Genomic DNA, 16,068 nt, shown 5'->3' on the forward strand with positions numbered 1-16,068 from the left:
CAGATGCACTTAAGGCCAAAAGGTCTAAAGTGCAACAAACGTCTTGCTACACTTAAGGCCAATAAGTCTGAAGTGAAAAATTGCACTTCAAATGCACTTAAGGCCAAAAGGTCTTAAGTGCAACAAACATTTTGCTATACTTAAGGCCAATAAGTATGAAGTGAACAATTGCACTTCAGATGCACTTAAGGCCAAAAGGTCTGATGTGCAAGTCTGATGTACTAGCAAGGTTTTTATGCACTTAAGGCTAAATAGGCAAGAAGTACAAATTGCCCAGAAACAGGAATTTGTTCTTCGAATTATAACAATCCAATATACGATTTAATACCTAAATCTACTCCAAATGAGCTCAAATTTGAAACATAACCTCCAAATATCATCAGGAACAAACCCCAATCATCAATTTATCAAAACAATAATAAATCTAATGAACCTATTTTGCAATTAAGAAAAAGAAGAAGATTAAAACCTAAGCAATAGTAAAAAATAAAGTGTTATAATAGCTCACCATTGTAAAATATCATAAAGTACATTAAAATATGTTCACAACCACCAAATAAAATCATTGTCACCCAAATAATAATAATAATAATAATAATAATAATAATAAGAAGAAGAAGAAGAAGAAGAAGAAGAAGAAGAAGAAGAAGAAGAAGAAGAAGGAGGAGGAGGAGGAGGAGGAGAAAACGAATGAGGAGGAGAAAGAAACCTGAAATTGTATAAAAAGTGGGTGTAAGTTAAAACTTTTTTAAAAAATGGGTATATGTTAAATGTGAGCGACCAAATAGGATGCCCCGTGCAACTTTTACCATTCATGGAGGCCTAAGTCGATGGGAAGAAGAAGTTTTTGGGCTTTTAACATATTTGACTGATGAGACTTTTTCGTATATACGAAATTTTAAAATTATTTACCAGGTTTATCTAAGTTTTTCTATCTAGAGAAATTAAATAAATTTTTTACAAAAATATATACAAATTTGGTTAAAATCTATAACTTATCTACAACTCAAATACAATTTTTGTGTACAGAAATCAGGTTAAAAACTAAAATTTATCTACAACTTATATACAACTTGTATGTGATTATATTAATTATATATATTTTGTATACCGTTTCTACACCTGACATAAAATATATATATATATGTTTTTTAATATCTTCTTCCTCGAGTTTCTATCTGAAATTCCAACCAAAATCAACTCGAATCTTCACCAAATTCGATCAAAATTGAGATATAAATTTCAAAGAGGCTGTCATCCATTTAACTGGGAGTCGGATTTCCTCGTTCATTTGCGTCTGCTGCTATTGTGAATTGCTGAAACCCATAGCAACATAAATCTGGATGCATTTGCTGAAGGCAGAATCTGGCAAGCAAAGCTCGTGCACCTTCCTGTCATTTCTCACTCTGCGGAGGGAGAAGAAGAGGGAAGAAAAATGAGTAAAATTAGAATCTAATACATTATTTTATATATAAATAATAAATTCTATATGTTATTGTAATTAAATGATAACCCCTCTAACAGGTGTAAATAAGTTTATTATATAATTTAGATAGGTAAATATTCCTTGACGGATTGACCAAAATGATTGCAACCTCTTGCTAAATATACAAAAAAATACATACTGATTTTGTATAAAACATGTGTATTTTATGTATCTTACACATTAATATGCAATATATATATATATATATATATATATATTTGTGGCTATTTTAGGGGACGGCGATACTGTATAACAATCTTAACTTTTTTAATGGACGTTATTCTCTTCCCATTCAATTTTGCTTTTTTTTTATGAATGGTTAATTATATCCCAATTATAATGGGAGTGAGTTTTTGTTATAGAATATAAATATTTTCTGTGACACAGTTGTAACATTGGGATTTAGGCTAAAAATTTGTAATCTTTGTTTAGAATTTGTTTAGTTATGAAAATTTCCTTGTAGTATATACGTCTAATAAAGAGAGTTGTGATTGGATCAGCACGCATATTGCCGTAGAAATGGCGTGGGATAGCCACTTTTTTACATGGTATTTTGTTTTTATCCAGTATTTTTAATGCTGAACAAAAATAGTCATTACTCTATTAAAATTAATACGAAAAGACGTTGTTACCCTTTCTTCATGAGTGTTGTGTAAATATTAAGGACATGGTGTCCTTAACATTTACACTGCACGCATGAAGTTAAGGACGCCATGTCCTTAACATTTACACTGCACATATGAAGTTAACGACATGATGTCCTAAAGTTTAACAACGAAGGGTGCAAATACAGGAAACTTTGTCCTTAATATTTACACATCATTCATGAAGTTAAGGACACTATATCCTTAATATTTACACAATATTCATAAAATTAAGGACATTATGTCCTTAACATTAACACTGTACACATGAAATTAAGGACACCATGTCCTTAACATTTACACTGCACATATTAAGTTAAAGACATGAGGTCTTAAAGTTTAACAACAGAATGTGCAAATACAAGTTAAGGACATTATGTCCTTAATATTTACACTGCACATATGAAGTTAAGGACATGATGTCATAATATTTAATAGCGGAAGGTGCAAATACATGACACTTTGTCCTTAATATTTACACAGCATTCATGAAGATTTCGTAACTAGGCAATGTAAAAAAACAAAATTGCAGATTTTAAGTATTAAAATGAATATTCCAATTGTAGCCATGAAAAAATTACCATCTTAACAAACCCCTGCCAGAAATGGAACCCTCATTTTAAGCCTAAAATTTCGCCATAACAATCTTTTTATTTTCAATCCCTATATCAACATGATGCATCCATTCCGAAAAATTCCTAAATATATGAAATTTAGTTAATGCTAACTATATCTATTTCATTAACTTATTCTTCTCTCTTCAAAAAATATTATTTTTACCTTTTAGATAATCATCAAAAGTTAGAAGGAAAAAAACATAAAGGACTAGCTTTGCAGTAGCATAAATAATACAATATATAAATTAAATATACCAATTTTATATATATATATATATATATATATATATATATATATATATATATATATCTCTTCAAACCTACCAGAAAAAAATATTGTTGCGTTAATTATACAATCAATATAATTGCTATATACACATCATATAACATTTCATTGTAAAACTAATACACGAAATGTACCTATTATATACATATGTATATAATATTAAATATTAAATATACGATATACAATGTATAATATACGTATAAACAATACACACACACACACACGCAGGTTGTATCATATATCATATATATATATATATATATATATATATATATATATATATATATATATATATATATATATATTTCATTAAACAATATAAATGACATTGATGGAATAAATATATTATATTAAAGGTATATCTTGGAGAAAAAATAAAATTATGTAGTATAAAATTAAACATTGAAAAAAATACAAGAAGTTCCAACGGCGGCTTCTTTTCAGTATCTTTAAGATATTTGGGTGAGTATTTATTTATGGAAGTGAAAAAAAGATTATGGAATGTGGATTGATTTAGATTGTATATGAGAGAATCATGAAAAGGGGACTTTTCCTTAGAGCACCTATTCGGAATCAAAATTCAAAGAAAATGGCAAGTTTAGATTAATGATGAGAGAGAATATTATAATAAATTAATGTGGTTCAATAATCCCTTGAATTGTGCTTAGTATTTTCAAAATTAAATGCCATGTAAAGAATCTTAAAAAATGCTTTAATTGTAAATGAATGTGCTATTTTTAAAATAAAGCAAAAGTAATGTTATTTATTTAAAACTCTTTACAAAGGGACTAACAGTGTTAAAATCTCTTCTCCATTTGATATAGAACAGAATTTAAAAAAATATACTTTAATGGGATTAAACAAAAACTTGAAAAAGAAAATGAAAGTACAAATTACTGTACAAAGGGAAAAGCAAAAAAGGATGAATGGAATTAAGTTGCACCAAAATTCATTAATTAGGGTGTTTTTTTTTTATCACCATTAAATTCCATAGGATAAACCAAATTAAACAGAAGAGAAACCTCAGGCCTCATTTCATTTTTCTCTGAGTAGAGTAAATCACAACAGTAAAAGTTACTTGTACAGTGTATTTACACCAATTCAATGAATATTGTTAACACATTCATCACAAATATGATTATCATTAAATTATAGTTGATTAATACACATTTTCACTTCAATTTATAATATAGTTTAGTGGAAACGTTACATGTGGTTCCAATGGGAACATAGAAGGGATTAGATTCCCGAAAATGACTTCCATTTTCCACTAATTAGTAGACACGAGTTTCTTCGTTACAAAGCAAATGCACCTCCAATTTTCATTCCCTTTCGTCTTCTTTTCCTCTTCAAAGGCCGTCTAAGTTCTGGCTGATCACATAATAATAATAATTTCAATAAACTTCACAAGAACTCAAAGCTGCGAAAATTGAAGGAATATAAATAAAGATAAAAGAAAGATTTTCTCAAATGGGTCTTGTCACTGTAACTCTTCAATGCATGGATTACCTAGCTTGGTAATTCTTTCTTCTTTCTCCATGCTTCTTGTTATTGCTTCAGAAATTGGAACTGAGCATACAAAATCCTATAAATTAAGTTGGAAATGAGAAGGGGATTTTTCAAGTACATTTTGCGTGTATAGTATACAAGTATGTATTTTGCATGTATTTTTGATTGCATACTCATAGTATTTACTTCGTCTTTTCCTGCTCGTTAATTTTTTGCAGGCCGATACTTGCTCTAGGATATCCTCTGTAAGACTGGAAACTCTTCATTACCACAATTGATTTTTCTTTTCTTCTCTCGATATACCAATTTGCACAATACCAACAAATAAGTTAGATGTGCTCTTTTAGAAATGTTAACAAATTCTTTTGTGTGGTACTATTTCAGATACGTGTCTATTCGAACGATTGAAACTGGATCGAAGCATGACTTGAGGAAGCTAGTAACATATTGGATCATCTTTTCTTTTATTCATCTGCTCGCGCAAGTTTTTGAGAAACTGTACTATAAATCGTACTCTATATATTTCCGCAAAACATGTAACTATATATACAAGAATTTACATTTCATATACTGATGTTTCTGATCTACCATTGCAGGGTACCTCTGTGGTCATATATAAGATTAGTTGCTATCTTTTGGTTGGTGATACCTCAGTTTGATGGGGCATTCTACTTTTACCAAAATATTATTCTTCCATGTTTGCAAGTAAAACTACTTGATGTCAACCTATATACCATCACTGAATGGTTTAATGAGGTAAAGAAAGATTCAATTATCAAGAAAGAGAAGTTTCTGTCTGTAGCAGAGAGGTCTTTTGAAGAGAATGAATCTGAACCTCAGGCAAAACTTACTGCAAGCAAAATTAGCAAGGTGATTTACCTTATATATATTGACATTATAAAGAATTCTTAAGAATTTGCGGATTTTGATTGTTGTAGTAGGTAACGTGCCTTGTTTTCCAGGTTACTAATTTCGCTTAGTTGATATGTTATCATTTAGGTGAGTTGATGGCGTAAATATCTTTTACACTCTTTAAGTGTATAGAAGTTATAAGCTAAGTGCCATTTAGCAAGAAATGTCGGTTCATTATCAAATTAGATAGTCACTTCCTCTAATATTCATGCCAGCTAGTTCTTTGAAAAGTGAGACTACCATTAACTTTCAGTTATAAGAAATTGGACTCTTTCTCTGTATATATATATATATCCATCACCCATGAGCTGAATTAGCAACTTTCAACTTGTGTTTTAGTCAGTATGTAATTATGACGTAGCAGCTATGATTTTCTCTTTAGCAGTCCAAATACAACATTTTTGAATTTGCTTTAGTTAGACCATATATCATTCTCTCTTTGTAAAAGCGAATTTTTCTGCGTATACTTCCAATCCTGAAAATCCACAAAGTAATTATCGTATGGCCTATACAGCCAGAGTGCAACGGGGATGGCCTGGCTTTGGGAGAGATCGAAGTGATGGAGTGCATAGCAAAAGGTGATGCAGCTGAATTAAACCAGGTTATGTTTCTTAACCCTTTGAATAAGTAATTTCCATGTTTGAAACCAAAAAAAAAAAAAAAAAAAAAAAGGAAGAAGATAGCGAGAAAGAGGAAACAGAAGTTCATTTAATTTCTTTGAAGCATGTTTGAAATATCTTTGCCACTGATTAAACATGTCCACTGCAAAATTGCAGGTTGGAAGTATGGTTGAAAATGTAGTTGAGATTGAGAAAAAAGCAGGTTCAGCTATAGAGGTCTATGAAGCAACCATTCGAGCAAGTGCTGAAGTGATCAAACTCCCCGAGACATGTTTTATACAAAAATTCCAGACAAGGTGGAGTTGTGCAATTTGTCAAGTGACAAACTCCTCAGAGCAGAATCTACAAGCCCATCTCCGTGGGAAAAGGCACAGGGCTGAGGCCAAGCTATGGTGTAATTTCTGTAGCTTGAGGTGCTCTGGAGAGATTGACATGATTGCACATCTTAAGGGGAGAAAGCACTTGGCAAAGCTTCAAGAATCTTTTGCTGCTGCTAATACAGGAGCTTCTTAGAGATATTTGGACCAAGCCATATCTATAGACGAATGAGTTATATATATTCACGGACAGTTTACCGACTATAGCTGGTTATTATCATACATTCAAGTTAGTTATCATAGCAGGTTTGCTAGCTTCAGCTATCTGAAAACTATTGAAATGTGCAACAGCCGCTACAAGTCTCAATGGCAAGTTTTGAAAGAGAATCATGTGGCTTGTTGAGAATTTCGAAGTGTTGAGAGTTATTTACAGAAAAGTAATAGGTAAACAGAAAGGCTTTTTTCCTTTTGTTTTTAGATAACAGTGGTAGGGACATGTTGACTATTTCATTAGGTACATGTTACCTCCCACCACTAATTCTGTCCACCAAGGCTTAGGCACAACGAGAAAAAACCGCTTTACATTTTTTGTCTCAAATGGGATTTCACCCATCTCCTACAGCGGGTGTTTTGATTATTTCCCTTTCTAAGGGCATCAAACAGACACACACACACAAAGGGGGAGGATAGTGAAGAGAGGAGAGGGAAACAGAGTACTTTTAGCCGGAGGAATTGAAAATCTGGTAACGAAAAATAACACAGGGGACATGAGGGGGCTAGTTTGAGAGGGACAATTTCTGAAAAAGGTTTTTTTATTGCACTCTAGAAAGGGTATTCTGAAGTTCATCAATACATTTTTATTACTTCTGAGAAGTTGGCATTGCTAGAGAGACACCAGAGCCACCTGGCAAATCCTTCCATTGCTGTGTTATAGTCTTGATCTGTGTGTAAAACTGAACTCCAGCCTTGCCTACAATGCACATCCCAAACAATAAAATGAAATTGAGTACCATTTCCCGAGCAGGACGCGGATACAAATAAAGACTAGAATGAATATCTTTGTTCCTTACCATAGAAATTGAGGTCACCAGCGAAAGAAGCCTTAGATCCGGTAAAAGAGAAGAATGGTAGTGGAACTGGAATAGGAACATTGATCCCAACCTTCAAAAGGAAGCACAAGCAAAATAAAAAACAATTTTATCAGCAAGCGGAAACACAAAAACTTGCTTTATTGCATTATGCAACACCTAAAATGGTATGCCAAATGATACATACATGGATTACAGACAGGCAGAAACAGAGTGAAGCACAATTCTCTATCCAGTAATTCATACGTTTTTAAGTGAGGATTTTATCACCATAGTTTTTTTTTTCTTTCCAAATAGGTTACCAAGTTTATGCAGCGAAATATCATACCTGGCCTGCCTCAATCTCTGTTTGGAACTTCCTTGCTGCTACACCAGAAGTAGTAAAGATAGCAGCACCATTACCCCACCTGCAAAAGCAGGATGACATTGGTATAGGACGCAAACACACTTCAACGGAACATGAGTTTGAGGGTGGGAGGGAAAGAAAAAAGAACAGGGTACTGGATTTACTTATTCTTGTTAACAATGTTAATGGCCTCGTCTAAGCTGTTGGCCTGAGAGTAGCAAAAAGACAATTCTAGCTTAGTATATCACTTGATAGGTATTGGTAATGCGACATGGAAGAATAGTTAACAACTAACCTGCATGCAAATAAGAACTGGGCCAAAGATCTCCTCCTGCAAAAAAGGCATATATTCTGTGTGTTAATATGCCATAATCTGAAATTTAAGAGGGAGATTGGAGAATGTAGGACGGCTACCTTGTAACATTCCATATCAGGAGTGACATCAGACAAGATTGTGGGACCAACAAAATTGCCTTTTTCATATCCTGGGACCTATTAGGCATCAGGGTGAAACAGTTAAACTTTACTGACCCAGCTCGTGTCATAATGAAGAACAGAAACTGCTATTGATGAAAGAAAAAAAAGGATAAAGCTATTTTTTTCTTTTCTTGTTTGACAACTAAATTTTTTTTCCTGATAAGTAGTAGAAGTAATTTTTTCCCGTTATATTAGGGCATAAAGGGACTGTACTCGACATTTAGCTAACATGCAGTTTAATGCCAAATCTACCTATCCCATCAACTTTGCCATCATTTTTTGGTGACATAGTATAATGCACCTCCTGGCTCCTCGTTGCTTTACCTTGTGAGTTTAGACAGATTTATAACTCAATCACGTCTTTTGCAAGTAAAGCCAAAAGTAGCGCAAGAATAAGATCAATTTTGCCGAACGAATAAAGGGCACTGAAACAGGATTGGATTTGCCAAACATTACTCTGTTTCATTGGCAAGAAGCTCTGTTACTTCTAAAATTATGATGACTCTATGAGAATCGAACTCCAGCAACCATTTGAACTACTAAACTGATTAATTATACCCTGAAATTAAGCGGTTATGACAAATGTCCGATGTGTGTTTCAGATATTCATTTCTCTTACTTTCATCATTTTTAAGTCATTATTTCCTAGAGCCTCTTTATCATTGATCACTCACCCTTTTGCTCGCATCTATATGAAAAAGAACATCTCAATGGAAATTTGGGTGCTGTCAGAAACACAAATAAGAAGACAAACAGGATATAAGCAGATACCACAATATCTCTTCCATCAAGTAATAATCTGGCTCCACTATCAACGCCACTTTGAACCAATCGGCATACTCGTTCTTTAGCCTGTGGTCTCAGAAAAATGAGTAAAAGCAGAAAAAGGTTGATCCAGAATCATAAACGTGGAAATTTGCAAGCAGCTGAAGTCGTTGAGTAACATGTTTGTGCAATCTTAAACCATGCACCCACCTGCTTGCTAATTACTGGACCTAAGTCTGCATCAGGTTCTGTTCCACCACTGACCTTTAGGGCTTTTGCACGTTCCAACAGCTTTTCTTCCCTGCAAGATAAAGTAGTAATACCCTGCCTCAAAGGTCTCAATGGTAACCTAAAACATAAAAGAAAATTAGAGTAATAATAAGCAAGGTGAAATGTATTACCAAGGTTTTGAGTCCCCAACAAAGACCACTGTGCTTAATGCCATGCATCTTTGTCCTGCTGCACCAAAACCAGCTGCCACTAGAGCATTTATCGTGGAATCTATGTTTGCATCAGGCATGACGACGCCATGATTTTTGGCTCCCATATTGGACTAAGGTATTTCAATGATTAGTAGTCATGTCTTTAACCTCAATAAGTGAGGGGGTTGGTAATATTGCACTAACCTGAACACGTTTTCCTTTAGCTGAAGCTCTAGCATATATATGCATACCAGCCTGGGATATACCAAACGGTAAACTTGATGATACAAAATAGATGAGAGATCTATTGACAACCAATTTCATTTGAAAGAAACCAGGATTTCATTCATTGATGTGTTAAACTTTAGCATACACTTAACCATCCACCCGGGCCTTTGTGACGTGTCAAAACCTTATTGATGGCGAATGGGTGAAAGCCAAAAGAGGCAGAGACAAATGGGAGAGACTTGACCACCCAAATATAAAGCACAAAAACTAAGCATGAGACAACTACCAAAATATTAAGCGGAAAAGAAAATGTAAAAATCCATGAAGTGAATCTTTAAAGACAAAATATGGAGCATCTAGGGCGTGTTTGGGATGATGGAAAACATTTTTTTAGAAAATAAGTCATTTCCTGGCACCAAAAACCAAAAAATATTTTCAATTAAAAGGGGGGAGGAGAGCTTGGCGTAACTGGTAAAGTTGTTGTCATGTGACCAGGAGGTCACGGGTCCAAACCGTGAAAACAGCCTCTTGCAGAAATGCAGGGTAAGGGCCGCATACAATAGACCCTTGTGGTCTGGCCCTTCCCCGGACCCCGCGCATAGCGGGAGCTTAGTGCACCGGGCTGCCCTTTATTTTCCATGGGAAAGACAACTTTCGTCGCTCATGTTTTCTGATAGTTCATTTGAAATAGTTTCTGAATTTTAGGGAGTAACAACACCTTTTTGGGTACAGATTCAACTTAAAACACCAAAATTAGAAAACAAAGATAGCTGCAGATCATTACTAGAAAAATGTATGCAGAGACAAGCTATGCTCAACTCAAAAACCAAACCAAAAACAATAAAATAAAATAAAAAAGAAGAAGAAGAAGAAGAAGAAAGAAAACACCCACAAATAATTATAACCAGCTACTGATCCATCACTAGACAACATAACCAAACCAAGCTAAAGAAATTAGAAGATCAAAACCATGCAAATTATAGATTCATTTGGTCTTGGGAACACTGTACTATTTATTATCCTGTATTTAACTACGCATAAGGTACTTAAGAATTATGGCTTAAATAGTCAAAAAATAATGGTACTCACTTGATTTGAGCCAACAAATGATACGGCTCTGATATCGTCATCATCACATATAGCATTCACAATGTCCTGCAAGACAGAGGGGTATCCTGAATACTCATACATACACCATTAAGACACAACTATATCTCACTACTAATACCAGTAAGCCGTGTTGTTAAAACGGTATGGACGGGATGGAATGTGGCCAAGAAAAATGCCTTCCTTGGAAGCATCAATATAATTTTTATTGTGGGATAAAAGGCAGATTCATTACATAGTTTTACGCAATCTTAGGGTGTTGCTTAAAATATAGGGTAGGGTCAGACAGAAACTATACATGTAGTGGACTAAAACAAGGAAGCAGAAAAAACATATCACTAGCAATTATAGGGAAAGACCTACATGAGTTCCATGAACAATATTTAGAACACCATCAGGCAAACCAGCTTCCATTGCCAACTCTGCCAACATCATGGAAGCCCCTGAAACCAAACGGTGAAACAAAAATAAGTCAAATTCAGAAGAGCATAAGTGATACTATTTTAGACGGGTCTATTATTATATAAAAATGACTCCAGTCAATTATTTTGGGCTTTCTTTTTATTTATTTCTTGGGGGGGACAAGTGGGGTATGAGAAGGGTATAGGTTCAATATAAGCTCTTTTATTAAGTTGTAAACCCTTCGCTTTACATAACTGGTGATATACATGTACTTCTTCCCCTAAATGTCGTATGCTACAACAACAACTCAGTAAAATCCCACAAGTGGGGTATGAGAAGGGTATAGGTTCAATATAAGCTCTTTTATTAAGTTGTAAACCCTTCGCTTTACATAACTGGTGATATACATGTACTTCTTCCCCTAAATGTCGTATGCTACAACAACAACTCAGTAAAATCCCACAAGTGGAGTATGGGAAAGGTATAGTGTACACACACCTTACCCCTACCCCAAGGGGATAGAGAGGCTATTTCCAGTAGACCCTCGGCTCAAGGAGACGAAAAAGACAATATATCAGTACCATCAACAGAAACCATAGAAATAATAACAGCATCATAAGTACTAGAAAATAGATGAAAAGCAATAACAGTAACACGTAAGGCTCGGTACTATGAAAAGTGGAAGAAAAGTATGGACACAACAATAACCACTAGCAGTCTAGAACACAACCCTATCAGACTAGCCTCTCACCCGGTACGAAGTAGAAAAGAGCTCCACTACCTCCTAACATACAACCCTAATGCTCGAACTCCACACCTTCCTATAAAGGGTCATGTCTTCGGAAATCTGAAGCCTCACCATGTCCTGCCTGGTCATCTCTCCCCAATACTTCTTGGGCCGCCCTCTACCTCTTATCCTACTCGCCAAAGCCAACCGCTCACATCTCCTTACTGGGGCATTCGGGCTTCTCCTCCGCACGTGCCCGAACCATCTGAGCCTTGCTTCCCGCATCTTGTCATCCATCGGAGCCACGCTCACCTTTCTCCCGAATACCTTCATTCTTAATCTTATCCATCCTAGTGCGCCCGCACATCCACCTCAACATCCTCATTTCTGCTACTTTTATCTTCTGGATATGTGAGTTCTTAACCGCCTAACACTCTGCCCCATACAACATGACTGGTCTAACTACCGCTCTATAGAACTTACCTTTGAGCATCAGTGGAACTTTCTTGTCACATAGGACTCCAGATGCTAACCTCCACTTCATCCACCCCACCCCTATATGGTGCGCGACATCCTCGTCGATCTCCCCATCCCCCTGGATAACCGACCCAAGATACTTGAAACTGTTTCTCTTGGGGATGATCTGTGATTTAAGCCTCACGTCCATGCCTGCTTCCCTCGACTTGGCGCTGAACTTGCACTCCAAGTATTATGTCTTAGTCCTGCTCAACTTGAAACCCTTAGACTCAAAGGCTTGTCTCCAAACCTACAGCCTCTCGTTAACGCCGCCTCGCGTCTCATCAATCAGAACCATGTTATCAGCGAATAGCATACACCATGGCACCTCCCCTTGAATATGGTGTGTCAGTGCGTCCATCACCAGGGCAAATAAAAATGGGCTAAGTGCAGATCCTTGGTGCAACCCCATAACAACCGAAAAATGCTCTGAGTCGCCTCCCATTGTCCTAACCCGAGTCTTAGCTCCATCATACATGTCCTTAATCGCCCGCCCTAATGTAAGCAACCGGCACGCCTTTCGCCTCCAAGCATCTCCAAAGAACCTCCTTTGGTACCTTGTCATACGCTTTCTCCAGGTCAATAAACACCATGTGCAGAATCTTTCTTCATATCCCTGTACTGTTCCACCAACCTCCTAATAAGGTGAATAACTTCCGTAGTTGAACGATCCGGCATGAACCCGAACTGGTTGTCGGATACAGACACCAAATGTCGTATGCTACAAAATAAGTCAATAATTGATAGATATGAGAACAGGTACCTGGGTCCTTCTCTGAAGGCTTAAGAACGTAGGTGTTACCACAAGTAGCTGCAACAGGAAACATCTGCACCAAATTCAGATATAAATTACATAAAGATACTCATATTTTCTGAAACTTAAGCTTAACCCCCCCCCCCCCCCCCCCAACACACACAAAAAAAAAAAGGAAAAGAAAAGAAAAAAACAAATTCATACCAATCACAAACAAAAGCTTTCTTGATCTCATAGTGTTGTTATGTGAAAATGAGACTGATTCCTCAAGCAAGTTAGAAGTCAAAGAGAAGGCAACCAAGTTCGAACAGAGACTAAACAATAAAGAGATTTGAGAAAGGCACTTGAAATGTATGGAAACTGCGAAAGGAGCAAAAAAAATAAGATAGGCCTACCCATAAGGGAATCATTGCCGGAAAGTTGAACGGACAAATCCCAGCACAAACACCCAGAGGTTCCCTTATGCTATATGTATCAATTCCATTTGATACATTAGACATATACTCGCCCATCTGCAAAGTCGCCATTCCGCATGCATGCTCCACCACCTCTTCATAAAACAGAAAACAGAAATTCAAGTTCACAGTCATCATATAGAAGATGTTTCCCTATGCCTTAGTGAGTGAAGAACCAACCAAGACCACGGAATACATCGCCTTGTGCATCTTTCAATGTCTTTCCTTGTTCAGTAGTCACATTCAAGGCAAGCTTATCCTGGAACAAACATATGATAAATGACGTGAACAGAGATCACAAGCAAAGAACTGCAGAAAGATACCAGAATTGAACAAAAACAAACCATGTTCTTCCTAATAAGCTCTTGGAATTTGAGCATGACCCGTTGCCTTGTGGTTATGGGTGTGTTCCTCCATGACGGGAACGCCTCCTTGGCTGCAGTAACTGCAGATTTGAACTCCCCATTTGTGGTTAAAGGTATCTGAGAAACCACCTCTTGTGTTGCCTATAACCAAAACTCAAGCAATCAAAAACTTCCCCTAACTGGAACCAAGAACATTCTGCACCCAACATATTAGCATTTCATGTAAAATTTGCAACTTTAATGCGATTCACTTACTGGGTTTATAACATCAATGAATTCTGATGATTTTGAATCAACAAAGCTGCCACCAATTAAATTTGGAAATCTCTGATAAACAAGACCAAGAAAGTTTTTAGCTCAAAACACTGCTTCATAAAAAACTTAGATAGACTAAAAGCTGCATCTCTGATTGAAACAAGCTATTGTATAAACAGAAAGTATTAGAACAAAGTATGATTACACTAAGGCTATTTTTCATATCTGAAAGGCAGAACCTTCAACATTAATTAAGCTTAAACTTGCTTCATTTCAGTCCATTTCATATTAATGGGAAAAAATCAAGAGTGGTTGATTAAGAAAAAAAGTAGAATAAACTAAAACAAGGCGTAAAGAGCTACTGACTGCAACTGAGAAGTGATGATTAGAGAGAGCAAAAACCCTTGGAGTCAAAGACCTCACTTTCCTCACTGCAACAAATTCAAGATTTATGGGTTTTTAATATCAATTAACAGACATGATTAATATGGAAAATAATAAAAAGGGTATTCTATAAATTGGGGAAATCTTACTTCTATGGACTGAAAACTGCATCATTGTTCCTCAGACTAACCGTGCTATATATTTGGTCCAAGAAAATGGTGTTTTTAAAGAGCAGAGAAGATAACTCTTTATCGATTTCAGAAACTATTTTAGAGATTATCCGATAGTTGATGAATGATGATGAAGATCAGAGTCAGTGATAAGGAGTTAGGAAAATATTGCCTCGCTGCATATAAAAATGGAAAATTTTGCCCATTTGGAAGCTATCCAGTTTGGAGATCAGCCACGTCACTTGTCATACTGTGTCGGGTATATTTTGTTTTTTAAAAGTTAAGAACCCCTTTTAAAATATGGAAGAAAAAAACTAAAGGAGAAACAACCAATTATATTGGTGATATTGCATATCGGCCACCTTCGAGTCTTTTTGCTTAACTATTTTCTTGATTGCAGCTCTGTAATTAGCTCTCTAATATATTCGAAAAACCAGTCATGATTGATGAAGTTCAGAATAGATCACAAATTTTCAAGTCATATTGAATATTGATTAAAATAGATAAGTGTTGCAACATTGTTATGGGATAGGAAGACATTCACCCAAAATGAAATGCAAGTTTTATAAGAATGTTGTGGGACTATCAATATTATATGTGAGTAAATGTTAGGTTTATAAGTCGCAAATATCCAAAGATAATCATCGCAATGGAAATGTAGATGTTAAGTGAACATACGGGATAGGCAATATTGGAATGATAACATCTAACGAAAACGTGCTAGTAGCATACATATGGGGGGATTTGGTCAATTTAGACCATCAAATGTACAATGGAAGCATATGTATAGACTATAGACAAGTCCAATTAGTGGCAGTTAAGATTAGTCATTAGTGGCACTTTACATTTAAGTATGGGTTTGACAAGAGGCTTTTAAGTTTGGTTAAAGATTGTACAATAGTTTAGTAGAATGAAACAGATCCAAATAAATAAAATATTTTATTTTCTTAAGGGTAGTCTTACCTTTTCTACTAAGGGGGAAGGAAAAGAGAAAAGAAATTCATTCAACTGCTGTATGGGAAATTACCAAGAGTCTCAATAACTACAAGCCTTGTTAGGTTCCTTTACTTTACTGTCTATTTGTCTAAGAAACGAATCTTATTATAGCACTGTGTATTGACATCTCGTCAGCCTACATTTTTCTTTCCACCGACTGGAGGCAGTACAACGGGATGTAGCCACATAAAAAACGCAAAATGATCATTCAACATTTCCA

General features: G+C 35.5%; 2 protein-coding genes across 2 annotated transcripts; one reads left to right on the forward strand and one right to left on the reverse strand.

The window, feature by feature from the left end:
• The first annotated feature begins 4,362 nt into the window (after positions 1–4,362).
• LOC104111544 (uncharacterized) lies at positions 4,363–6,989 on the forward strand. The gene is made up of 6 exons (XM_009621256.4): positions 4,363–4,550; positions 4,761–4,787; positions 4,927–5,040; positions 5,139–5,412; positions 5,969–6,055; positions 6,231–6,989. Exons 1-6 carry the CDS (start codon positions 4,504–4,506, stop codon positions 6,585–6,587), a joined length of 906 nt encoding a protein of 301 aa, XP_009619551.1. The 5' UTR covers positions 4,363–4,503; the 3' UTR covers positions 6,588–6,989.
• Positions 6,990–7,185: 196 nt separating this feature from the next.
• LOC104111545 (methylmalonate-semialdehyde dehydrogenase [acylating], mitochondrial) lies at positions 7,186–15,032 on the reverse strand. Its single transcript, XM_009621257.4, has 19 exons — positions 14,832–15,032; positions 14,665–14,729; positions 14,299–14,370; positions 14,023–14,184; positions 13,859–13,937; positions 13,619–13,773; positions 13,233–13,296; positions 11,188–11,267; positions 10,807–10,872; positions 9,694–9,744; positions 9,469–9,620; positions 9,278–9,368; positions 9,074–9,154; positions 8,240–8,317; positions 8,121–8,156; positions 7,990–8,033; positions 7,808–7,886; positions 7,462–7,552; positions 7,186–7,361 (listed from the first exon to the last, which is right to left on the reverse strand). Exons 1-19 carry the CDS (start codon positions 14,854–14,856, stop codon positions 7,252–7,254), a joined length of 1,581 nt encoding a protein of 526 aa, XP_009619552.1. The 5' UTR covers positions 14,857–15,032; the 3' UTR covers positions 7,186–7,251.
• Between the last annotated feature and the right edge of the window lie 1,036 nt (positions 15,033–16,068).

The sequence above is a fragment of the Nicotiana tomentosiformis genome, chromosome 1 (genome assembly GCF_000390325.3).
Source record: "Nicotiana tomentosiformis chromosome 1, ASM39032v3, whole genome shotgun sequence".
NCBI lineage: Eukaryota > Viridiplantae > Streptophyta > Magnoliopsida > Solanales > Solanaceae > Nicotiana > Nicotiana tomentosiformis.

Excerpts from the sequence above, each read along its gene's own strand:
- LOC104111545 (XM_009621257.4), bottom strand. The coding sequence starts at position 14,856 with ATGATGCAGTTTTCAGTCCATAGAA. Across the intron at positions 14,185-14,298 it reads TCATTGATGTTATAAACCCA|GCAACACAAGAGGTGGTTTC; the intron begins GTAAGTGAATCG and ends TTTTGGTTATAG. Across the intron at positions 7,553-7,807 it reads CAGAGATTGAGGCAGGCCAG|GTTGGGATCAATGTTCCTAT; the intron begins GTATGATATTTC and ends TTCCTTTTGAAG.
- LOC104111544 (XM_009621256.4), top strand. The coding sequence starts at position 4,504 with ATGGGTCTTGTCACTGTAACTCTTCAATGCATGGATTACCTAGCTTG. Across the intron at positions 4,551-4,760 it reads TGCATGGATTACCTAGCTTG|GCCGATACTTGCTCTAGGAT; the intron begins GTAATTCTTTCT and ends AATTTTTTGCAG. Across the intron at positions 5,413-5,968 it reads CTGCAAGCAAAATTAGCAAG|CCAGAGTGCAACGGGGATGG; the intron begins GTGATTTACCTT and ends TGGCCTATACAG.